Genomic DNA, 12,375 nt, shown 5'->3' on the forward strand with positions numbered 1-12,375 from the left:
TTATAATCTAATAACTAAAATAAGTACTTATTTTTTAATTAAAAGTGATGTATTATGAGAGAATGTCCTGTCTTGTAAAATAAAAAATAAGTACTTAAGAAATAAAATTCAGAGCAGAACAAGGTCTAAATAAGTACTTATTTTTTAAATTAAAGGCGACGTATTGTGAGAAAACGACATGTCTCATAAAACGAAAAATATGTCCTTAAAAAATAAGAACATAGCGGAAAGGGGCCGTGTTTCCACTAGCAAAAAAACAAAATAAACTTAGGTGTTTTTTGCATTTCATTCACACTAATACACAAGTTTCAGCATTTTACCCTCTCGTTCACACTAACAAAAAATTTGCTAGCAACAATTTCTTTATCAATAACATTTTACTCACATACTCATTAACAATTTATTCACTAGGAAAATAACTTAATATTTCTCACCAAGTTATTCAATACCAAAAACAACTAACAACTTTTTAACAGGAAAAATTTCTTAGTGAAAATACCCCTAAATCTTCCTACTATCCTCCTCCTCCTAAAGAAGAAACACGTCGGCCAATTTTGCCCCTCTATTGGACAACAAGAAGGCTAGAGGCTAAGGGTAATTGCATCCATTCGCTCACTTCTATTTTGGTAGTTACAAGTACATTAAGGGGCAATTGAGAGAATGTGGCCTTGCCTTCATTCCCTGAAAGTACACGTGGTTCACATGCGTCCAAGTATTTCACCCCTACTTTACACACCATTGCCATTCTCCTCCCTCTCTGAAATACACACCACTGCCCCATTCTTCTTCCCCTTGTCTTTCACTAAGAACCTCACCGGCACAACTCACCAAAACCTTTCGTCTCCAAGCACCACAGACGGCCTTCTAGCTGGAGAAGAAGAATAACCCTCTGCCATGGTCGCTTTCGACCCATGGAGTAAAGTGCAGACGACCTCATGACGCAAAACGATTGGGAATCCGGACGCAATTAGGTCTTCATAATCTGGTTTATTTTTCAATATCCGTTTGAGAGATCTCCAATATACCCCTTCTTTGCTTTAAGCATTTTGAATTCACATCTCTGCTGCTTATTTTTCTAATTCTGTTAGGGTTCTGTTTTATTTAGGGTTCTAATTATGCTCTTCTATTGTTTTGATTGATATAGGGTTCTTCAACTCACTCACAAAATCGAAACCCTGAGTCTGTGGCCCCATCGCTTTGGGTATGTTTTAACTCGACCAGGTGCAGTCTCCTCTCTCTCTCTCTCTCTCTTGGAGAAGATACCTAGAAAAGTGAAAATCCCACTGGTAATATGTGTTAAGATTAATCAATTTATGTTAGTTAAAACTATATTGCTTATGCCATGGACTAGAACAGCTGCATGTGTTGCTTTTATGCTTTTAGGTTTACTCATACTTGATTTCTTTAGCTACGGGTTATATTTTGCGTTCTGCTTCTGTATGTGACCTATTTTATTGGAACTATTGAGAGAATAGTTGAGTTCATAAGGGAAAGAAGACTGAAGAAAATTTTTGGTCGAATCAATTTAATGACCTTGCTGAGATTTCTAATTCGTAATTAACAAAATATAGAGCTTTGGACAACTGTTTCGTGTTTGAACCTTCGCATAATTTCTCTTACATGTGGCTGGTAAAAGACCAAATTGGCATGCTAGCATATCATGTACTTGGTGTAGTTGGTCTTCCCCAACTTAGGACAAAACTTGGACATATTTTGTTTTTCGGAAGTTAATTATAGAACATAGTTCATTCATTGAACCTCCTTTCTGATTCATTATGTCTATCTCTATTCCTAAAATCACTACTACTCTTTGGTTGTCCAAAAAACATCCATGATCTCTCAGTATTCAAAAGATTTTGATTGATCTATTACTAAATATGGTTTATCATTTCAAATGCTCAAGAACCAGCAGATAGTCAGGATGATGCTTCCTATGAGCATCTGTTGTGCCCCTACGACAATTACGTCTGCAAGGGCACCAAATTCAACTTCCTCAAAGAAGACGTTCTCGGAGAGGTATGTGCATGTGTTGATATCATCATGTATATGTATGGATTGTATTTATCTTTGATTTACGTACTTACTTGGTAAAGTCTATGGTTTTCCTTAAAGATACTAGCTTCAGTTATGTTTATCTGATTTTAATTCGGCAATTTGGGCATTACAAGTGGTGTCGCTTGAAATTCTTAGCTTATCACCTAACCAAACCGAGCCTTGTGTCCCATCAATTGGGATAGGCTACATGAATCCTATTTTTCTCTATTCAGGGCTACCTATTCACTTAGATTTAGTAAGCCCTAATCTTTTCGTATCACAGCATCCATATTAGCGAGGCACCTATTAAACACAATTTCATTAAAAAAAAGTTTCCAATAAGAACACAGTCAATATGTCCTTATGGTTTGTCTTGTTTATTTATTAAATTTTTTGGAGAGAAAAATAGCATCTTTTGTGAGCTTTTTGGATATTTATCTTACTGTAATTGTTTTTTATTTTCAGATGAGGGAAATTTAAAAAATAGCAAAATTAGCATATTTGAAAAATGGTCCAATATACAAGTAACATGCAAACAACCCCATATTATTGTTGCCATGTCAAAACAATGCTTTTCTTGTGTCACCAATGAGTTCCATCATTGTTGTACCAATTTCCTAAGTATTGCAAAGGTTGTGCAATTGCCAGGGAAAGTTGTTCTTACTATGCCTTTGTGGATGAGCAAGTGTTATACATAGTAAAACTAACGAGTGAGTTGGGATCTCCTTTGTTGTTCTTTGTTGAATTATATTGTTGTTTGCATTCGTCCCATGGCACTTATGGCGCCAATTGTGGATGTCTCGAATTGAGGTTAGAGTATTCTTATGCGAGCTAACTGTTAGAATTCGGAAGAAGTACTATCACTATCTTCAACACTCACTACGGATCTTGTGGTATTTTTTTTTAACCACTGATAGCCATCAACCACCTTTCCCTACTGTCATGTAGGAGATTATCTTTTTTTGGAATGTATCCCTAAGAAGGATGAGGTGATATTCAATGACAGTATAATTTTTGAAGCATGGATTGGCGGTCTTTTTACGTTTTAATGTAATTATCCATACATGTCTTGTAGTTTTGTGACCATTAATATGTGGCCGCCTATGCTTAGATGAGATATGCATGAATGTGCCACTACTAGTTCTATCACGCCCACGATTTTTAACATAAATATAAAAGGTTTCCATAAATAAAACCTCACATTAATCCATACAATACCGAAAAGAGTTAGACATTTCCATTTCTATAGTCACACTTCAACCTCCAATAGTTTCCAAAAGATTATATCTTTGGCTCCAAGGCCCAAATTAACATAAGTACTGAATATCAAAAGAGAGTTAAGATTTTACAATAAAGTTTTACAAATAGAGTTACAAATACATCTTCCTAAAGAGATTTACAAGGATGACTTAGTAACTCCTTTATGTTAGCTTTCAAAATAATGTCCAATCCAAGCACTCCAAGCATGCAACTTGTAACGCCCCAAATTTTGGGTACGTTAAAAGGGCATTTTATTACATAAATAAAGAGAGTCTGTTACATCAAAATCAAAAAGGGTACATTTATTCAACAAAAGAGGAAGCTAGGGTTCCTAATACTACTCTTCCGCCTGTTCTTCCATCCTAGCAAGCTCCTCTGCTCCGTAAGCCTCCAGAGTGTACAGTTCACCCTGTTCGTCTATGAGGTCTGACACATTATACCGGCGTCACCACCAATATAATATGTCAGGGTTACCAAAAAGGCAACACCGTGAGCTACAATGCTCAATAGGATAAACCTTACCCACCAACCTTAAACTTACCGACGATCTGACATAATAATGAACAACAACTAGTAATGATATCACATCCACATTCATTAGTTGGCGTTGGTGTCCATGTCTTTACGTGTTTCTCCTACGTGACTCATCGTAGACCGTGTCATCCTTTTGATATACCGTTCAACCTTTCAAAAACCATTTGTTCAACACACCCAACCTTGGTTCCGCCGCGCCGGGTTCCCGAGTATCCTCACAATGGTTCCGCCGCGCCGGGTTCCCATTGGCACACAATTGCATTGGCTCCGTACCGCGGATAACCAAGCCACACACCCAACCTTGGTTCCGCCGTGCCGGTCTCCCGAGTATCCTCACAGTGGTTCCGCCGCGCCGGGTTCCCATTGGCATACACACACACAACTCACATAATGCCACCCAAAACCGGTCATTATGTAGTTTCAAAATATTTCCATCATCGGAATATATTCCCTTTCATTAACCACACCCTAGGTGTCATGTTTCTACTTTCTCGGTTCTTGTGTCTCATTTTCATGCATAGTCTCCGCGGTTATACGTAAGCATAAATCATTTAACAAAATCTTGAAACTAATAAGCAAGATCATCCAATTCTATATCCTCTAACATGCTCATGTTACTAAAAACAAGTAGTGCAAACACTTCATGCATAAAACTCATGTTGCCAAAATTCAAACTTATCTTGCGATCCAAACTCATGAACGAGAAGTAAACTCATCTTTAAAGCATTATCCTATAAACTAGTAAGTATAGGCTTTTAAACAAAAGGTAGGATATATAAGTATATCGGATTAAGGGTCGAGAAATCCTACCTTACTTCTTGGCGGTAGATTAGGTAGGTTTTGGTCGGTGGTCGGACATAGTAACTTCCTACGGTATGCCTTTGGGAGCTTCGAAAGAGAATGGTTTCTCTCGAAACTTCTTCTTGACTAACACTACTCTACTTTATGGATCGAAGGGTGGTCGGGTGGCGGTTTAGTGGCGGCTTTGGATGAGTTTCTTGAAGAACTCAAGAACACTCAAGAACAAAGAAGAACTAAGCAAGAACAAAGAAAGAACAAGATTTTTCTAGAGAGAGAAGTTGCTAGGTGAAGGTGTGAGTTGAATGAGAAACATGGGGTGCTATTTATAGCCAAAATCTTGGGTTCTCCCTCCCCTCTCATGGCCGGCCCTCTCTCTCTCCAAATCCTCCATGGATTTGCTCCATTAAGTTTGTCAAATCAAACCTTTCAATCAAGTCATAGCCTTCTCTCCAATCTTAGGCCAAATCTTAGGTGTAAGGCTATGAAATCAAATAAGATCTTTAGCCTTTCTAGGTGAGTCTAGGTAATTAAAACCTAGCTAGCTAGGCAAGGCTAGGGTGTACTTTGGAAGCTAGGAAGAGACTAGAATGGGTTGGCATTAGGCAAAATAGACTTAGGCCTAATTAGGTAGCTTGTACAACTACACAACACATCACACATCACTCTCTCTCTCTCCCTCTCCAACCGGCCCTCTCTCTCTCTCCCTCCCTCTCTCCCACGGCCTCTCTCTCTCTCTCACTCTCTCTCTCTCTTTCTTGCTAGTACACTTATGCACATATATATATATATGTATATGTATACATATGTACTTATGGTACTATATATAAGCTAATAAATCCTAAGGACAAAGATTAATCAATAGGCACATGTCTAGTTTAAAGAATAATATAAAGTACTAAAGAATCTTAGGGTACAAGTCAAATCTTCAAGTCTTTCAAGTACAAATCAATCAAAGGAATGACTAATGGTATTAACCAATGGGTAATAATTTTCCTAGCGGGTAAAGACCAATGAATAAAAGAAGTACAAGTACTTTTTATCTTTAAAATAAGATTTTGAAAAGACTACATGTACTTTTAGTCAAATATTATAATGAAAAGCTTATTGTCCAATGGACAAAAATTACCCTAACCATTATGGACCAATGGATAAAGAATAAAGTAAGTTTGATGAGAAAGTTTGAAGTGACAAGGTTGGCTTCTAAGAAACAAGGTACAAGATTCCTTTATTATGACTAGTCAAATCAACTTTATTGAAAGATTCCCTAGTCACATCGGTACTTTATTGGTCAAAAGACTCTATTACCCAAGGGTCACTAACTTTCCTAACGGTTATTACTCAATGGGTAAAGGATCCAAGGAACTGGATAGTTGGTTTCTAACTAATCGGTTTAGAATCTAGTTCTATGTGCTCAGGAAACTACTTAGCCAATGGTTAAAATTTAGGGACGAAAATCTAATTATCACAAAATATCGAAAATATAGAAGTAATATAAAAAGTAGAAATAAAATTTAAATATTTAACGAAATTTTTATTGACCAAAATTTAGGGGTGTTACACAACTACTGCCCCGAGTTAGTACCTGAAAATGATGTAAGGTTTGAGCTTCACTAGCCCAGTAGGAAACTATAATCTAACAATGTATATACATGAAATGTAGGGATGATCACATGATGAACAATGCCAACAAGATTCGATGAATAGACTTTAACAACAATCCATAATCCAACATTTCGTTTTCAAAACCAACCGTATGACTCAATGAGTAACCTTTTTAAGTACCACGTGTACAACCATGTCTCGTACAAGTGTCTTGAGCCGTAGCTCCTGCCAGGCCAATTAAAGGACCCCCGATGTCCTCTGCCAGGCACCTTACCCATTAGGAGGAGGTCTTGAAGTATCCAATACGAGCATATAGCTCCTACCGGGCCAATTAAAAGACCCCGATGTCCTCTGCCAGACACTCACCCATCGATGAGTCCTGAATTTCCTCGTCATGTTCGTAATGTTTCAAAGTCATTTTATCATCATGTTCGTACCGTTCAAACCCAACTTTGATACATAAGGTGTTTTTGTGAAACCATGCCCAAACAAGCGCTAAGGTTATGGAAACATTCAATGAATTCATTAAATACGAGTAATCAAGTTAAGGGTCACTCAGGAGGTGTTTGAGTAGGTTTGGAAGTGATTGGGAACCGAAACGGTGAAGTATGAAACAAAACAGCAAAAATTGTCCATAAGCAACAGGTATATCAATACCTAGCAAAATGGTATCGATACAAATGGACCAAGAAGCGTTCCAGATGCAAGGGTATCAATACCCATGGAGGATGGTATCGATACCAGTGTGTTTTCTGGATTTGGTAATGCAAGGGTATCGATACCCAAGGAAAATTGTATCGATCCCAGGCTGTTCAAGCAGATTTTCTGCAGATTTTCGTGGGTTTTTCAACTACATCAACCTCAACAACAACAACAACAAATGGTAAGATTCAAGCCATAGGAAACATGTCATGAACATATATTGAAAGGTAGAACTCTCTACCTCAAAGATTGAAGAACAAAATCAAGAATCCTCTAAGCCCTTGCCCCAAATCTTGGAACCGGATGAGATACACCTCCACCGAGCTCAATCCAACGAGAAACGAGCTCCACTACGCGAAGGAAAGAAGGATTTGAAGGTTATTTTGGTGGGTTCTTAGGTTGAATAGGTGAAATTTTGAGTGAGAGGAGAGAGAAAGAGTGGGAGCCGAGAGGAGAGAGAGATGGATGGTGGGTGGAGAGAAAAAAAAAGGGGAAATTTATTCCCTACACACACACACACACATGTTATGTATATACACTAGGCACACATCACATATTCACCCCTCAAGTGCAACACTTTAACACATTAACCCCAAATCTCAATATTCTAAACCAATTTCCTCCTTTTGTTTCTTGTACAACATTTAAATCAATTTTACAAATTTACGAGTCTCTACACCCTACCCTCCTTAAAGAAATTTCGTCCTCAAATTTATTATGTCATGCCAATTAACATGTATCTCACATATGTGTACGACACTTATAGCCATCAATATTATGCAACAAATTAAATAACATGAAACTTCGACATTAAATAGTACTCACTTCAACTTAGTCCGGAAATAGGTGCGGATACTTCTCCCTAACTTTTTCCTCTCTTTCCCATGTGGACTCCTCGCTACCCTAATTACTCCACAAGACTCGAACCAATGGTATCGTCTTACCCCTTAACACTTGATCGCGCGAATCTAGGATACGTTTCGGCTCTTCCTCATAAGACGCATCGGCCTCTAACTCCAATTCGGACCATTCTAACACATGTGACGGATCCGGTTCGTACTTTCTCAACATAGAGACGTGAAACACATCGTGCACATTCGATAATCTCGGTGGCATAGCCAGACGGTATGCAACCTCCCCGATTTTCTCGATAATGTCAAACAGACCGATATAACGCAGTGAAAGCTTTCCCTTCTTCCCGAAACGTGACAAGTCTCGACGTGGCGATACTTTAAGAAACACGTGATCTCCCATTTCAAACGATAATGGGCGACGACTGTGGGGGGGAGAAAACAATTGGTGCTTAGAATTGCACCAGATTGCAACGACGATTTCTCTTGCCTCTTCACCGGAGCCCTTGTTCATTGCCGGAACCCTAATCTGCAAAACAGACAAGGGGTGAGTGCACCTTTGCCTCTCGTGGCAAAGGCCCTCCAATGCCTCAGTTAGTATCACGTACTAGCAGAAAACCCTAAATATCAATAGGAAGTATGGTATGAATGCAATTAATTGCGTACCTTTTACCTCTAGGTTTACCTTGTATTTATAGATTCATAGATGCTTGCTGCCCAAGCATCCCTGTCGCCCTAGGATTCCTATCTCGTATAGTAAACCCAGGACATCTTGGATTCTCGTTCCATTATCAGTTTATTACATCAGTCCTTTTAGGACTCTTTTCCAAAATAGGCCGAACATTCCATTCCCATTGGGTATCTTTCCGAGATCGTACATTCTTAGGATTTTATTCTTTTAATGGAATACCATTATCTCTGGACTCTTCCGGAGCTTTCCCTCTGCTCCAATACTTAATTTGGTGTTTTTCCCTTGCTCGGCAATGTCATTGCCGAACAAACAGTCCGGACCAGTCACTTCACATGCAACTGGTCCTTTTATGTTTTACTTGGGCCTATGTCTTCTCAAGAGCTCTCTTCCTGTTCGACCTTTTTATTGCCAAACAGGTTACTTGGACCAGTGACTTCACATGTCACTGTTCCTTTATTAGTCTCTTGGTCCAATAGCTTCTTAAGTCACTGATCCATATCGCCGAATAGACTGCCTTGCACGGCGACTGTTATGTCTTTATTCAAACCATGTTCTCACATACTACCTGTTTAGGTATTAGTTGCATCTGTTCGGGAATACCTCCCTACAACGACGACGATCGGCATAGCTCTTTTGTCAACTTTGAGTGGTTAGTAACCTTTAGCGAATCACCTTGACTTGTTCGGTTGTCCTCTCTTGAGCTTCTAAAAGTCGTTGGCGAATCGATCTCATACTCTCAGTAGTTTCTCTGATCATATCCGGCCCCACTAATGTAGCCTCTCCCAATTCGGTCTAACACACGGGTGATCGATATGATCTCCCATACAAGGCTTCATACAGCGCCATCTCGATACTTGATTGATAACTATTGTTGTTCGCGAATTCAACCAACGATAGATAATCTTCCCAATTATCCCAGAAATCCATAATGCAAGCCCAAAGCATATCTTTCAAAATCTGAATTGTTCGCTCGGACTGGCTATCGATTTGTGGGTGATAGGCAGTGCTAAACAAGAGGTTTGTGCCCAAAGTGGCCTGCAAATTTTGCCAAAAATGTGCGGTAAACCTTGGATCTCGGTCAGACACAATAGATACAGGAATCTCATGAAATCGAATTATCTCCTGATTGTATAAACAACTAAGCGTTTCCACGAAATTGGTAACATGGATAGATAGAAAGTGAGAGGTTTTGGTCAAACGGTCCATGATAACCCAAATAGCATCATGCCCCCTCGGTGATTTCGACAAACCCGTCACAAAATCCATTGTCACATTTTCCCATTTCCACTCGACCACCGGTAACGGTTGTAGTTCTCCCGCGGGTCGTTGATGTTTGGCTTTTACTTGTTGACACGTAAGACACATGGACACAAAGATCACAACATCTTTCTTCATCCCAGGCCACCAAAATTGCACACGCAAGTCGTGATACATTTTCGTTCCTCCTGGATGGACGACCAATAGTGAATCGTGAAACTCTCGTAGGATTTCCTCCCTACACGAAACGGGTATGAACATTTTCCCTTGATAACGTAAACTTCGATCGGCGTGAATCATCCACCCATCTCAAGCATTACCGCTAAGGAATTTTGTACGAAGTTCCTCTGCTTCTCTATCATTTTGTTGAGCTTCCACTACTCGTGCCGATAAGGTCGACTGGATGGTGAGATTACATAATGTAATCCCTTCTTGAATTTCCTCGAAGTGCGAAGCATAACAGCCTAAATCGTTCACCATCTTCCACTCACGTATGGCTAGGCTCGCTAAGTGTGTCGATTTTCTACTCAACGCGTCCGCCACAATGTTTGTCCTACGAGGATGATATTGCAATTCGAATTCATAATCTTCTAAATATTCCATCCAATAACGTTGACGCAAGTTAAAGCTCCTTCTGGGAAAAAAGGTACTTGAGGCTCTTATGATCGAAAAAAACTTCAAATTTCTCACTGTAAAGATAATGACGCCAACTCTTTAAAGCAAAACGATAGCTGCGAGTTTCAACTCATGGGTAGGATAGTTTCGCTCGTGAGTTTTCAATTGCGTCAATCTGTGCTGCCCTTAGAAAGGATTCCGTTCCTTCCCAAAGCAGGGCCCATAATCGAGGGAGCGTGAGCGCAGATGGCGAGTGCTCGGAATACAAAGTCACCACTCGGGTTTGAAGGTCCGACACCCAAGGAAACGTATTTTTAAAGCACTTGCCATGCTGTTTGATTTGAAAAAGTGAAAGCACTAGTCCATCATAACCATATCGGGGTTACGAGAGGGGAAGGGTTTTAAGGCACCCCTCTCGCCCAATCCGGAGATCGGTCTCTACTTAGGCATTTACAAAAACGTTTGCGATTCTATTTGATTAATCAATTCTTTAGCCATTTAGGGCAGGGGAACAATTTACTGGGGATTAAGACTGTAACAATTTGCAAGATGTGATTGATAGCATGGATGTGAAAGCAGTTAGAATAGGATGACACCTGTGGGAGTTTAAACAGACTAGAAGGCTACTATTTTGGAGTGACGTACGCAGGTGGAAACCAGCATGCACCGAACAAGTCATTGCATGCTGTTTACACCTGCTCGCGCCACTACAAGACATGCACGCGCCAGTGAGCTCAAACCCACGGCTCTTATTCTCAAACCCTCTGGGCTCTGGAAATGACCAGTGCACACCCAGGACAAACCAAGCAGTTTACAGGCAGCATAATACACAGTTTAAAGGCTGAAAAGTCCTACAAATTAACAAAGTACCCCATAAACAATGTGGGGACGAAAATAGAGGTCTAAGGCCAAATTACCCATGCAAGGCCAGCCACTGGTCAGAGACAGACCGGCGCACGCGTATGGCGCCCCGGCGCACGCACATTGCGCCCTGGCGCGCGCATGTCTAAACCTTTTAACCAGTGTTTGGTTTATATGTTTCTGGGTTCTGGTACATATCCAGAAAGATCCCAAAGGTACTCCATAGCAGCAGGTATGAATATTGAACTAAAGCTAATAGTTTTAACTAAGGAAAGCAGTAAACTAGTTTTAGCATGCGTAACAGTGATCCATATACAAAGTAAAACATAAATAATAGGACACCAAACCCCACGTAGACCTGCATGCATAGACACATAGTGGCGCACGCGTACAGATGACCTCCGCGCGTTGGTTCCTACCACGATGGTTTTTGAAACCTTGCAAGCTTTAGGGTCAGGACTGGTATTGATTACCAGCCTTGGCCCTACCAGCCCCCCTCAGGGATCAGAACAGGAAAACTGTAGGTATGCTATACCTAGATTGAGTTTGAACAGATGACTGAGCTTTGAGGTTTGAGACTTGAATGAGGTGTTTGAGGATTGTTGAGTGTTTAGAGAAGGTAGAACAAGCTATGCTCTTGGGATTAGGGTTTGTATGTCACCCAAGGTGTGTATTTTTGTAACCTTTCAAATTTTGTAACCCTTAGGAAGAAGAACCATGAGGGGTATATATATAGAGAGAGGAAGGTAGATATAGTGCAAAGAGAGGAGCTCAGCCAGTCCACGAGGCTGGCTGAGGTTGCTTGGTGGTTAAGCTTACCAACCCATAAAGGTGATGGGGATAGGCTTAACCAGCGTAAGCGCATTGCGCCCTGGCGCGTGTGTGTTGGGCCCAGGCGTGCGCGTGTCATACCAACACGCGCATGGGTCAACTGTCAAGCTTTGACTGTTGACCACACCTGGCAGCTTAACCGGCGCGTGTGGGTTAGGGAGCAGCGCGCGCATGTACCACCTACTCATGCATTGGTCAACGGTCAAGCTTTGACCATTGACCAACAACTGTCAAGTTGATCTACACGCACAGGCTCTCAACCAACGCGTGCCAGTAGGGTTTTTGGCTTTTGAAGTGTTTTCGGCTAGATTAGGTTCAAGGGTTTTGCAAACACTC

General features: G+C 40.4%; 1 protein-coding gene across 1 annotated transcript; it reads right to left on the reverse strand.

The window, feature by feature from the left end:
* Positions 1-3,283: 3,283 nt before the first annotated feature.
* LOC131329692 (uncharacterized) lies at positions 3,284-8,298 on the reverse strand. Its single transcript, XM_058363006.1, has 3 exons — positions 7,911-8,298; positions 3,836-3,842; positions 3,284-3,353 (listed from the first exon to the last, which is right to left on the reverse strand). Exons 1-3 carry the CDS (start codon positions 8,296-8,298, stop codon positions 3,284-3,286), a joined length of 465 nt encoding a protein of 154 aa, XP_058218989.1.
* Between the last annotated feature and the right edge of the window lie 4,077 nt (positions 8,299-12,375).

The sequence above is a fragment of the Rhododendron vialii genome, chromosome 1a, assembly GCF_030253575.1.
Source record: "Rhododendron vialii isolate Sample 1 chromosome 1a, ASM3025357v1".
NCBI classification, from domain to species: Eukaryota; Viridiplantae; Streptophyta; class Magnoliopsida; order Ericales; family Ericaceae; genus Rhododendron; species Rhododendron vialii.

Bases quoted from the DNA above. Each gene is read 5' to 3' on its own strand.
- LOC131329692 (XM_058363006.1), bottom strand. From the start codon at position 8,298: ATGAACAAGGGCTCCGGTGAAGAGGCAAGAGAAATCGTCGTTGCAATC.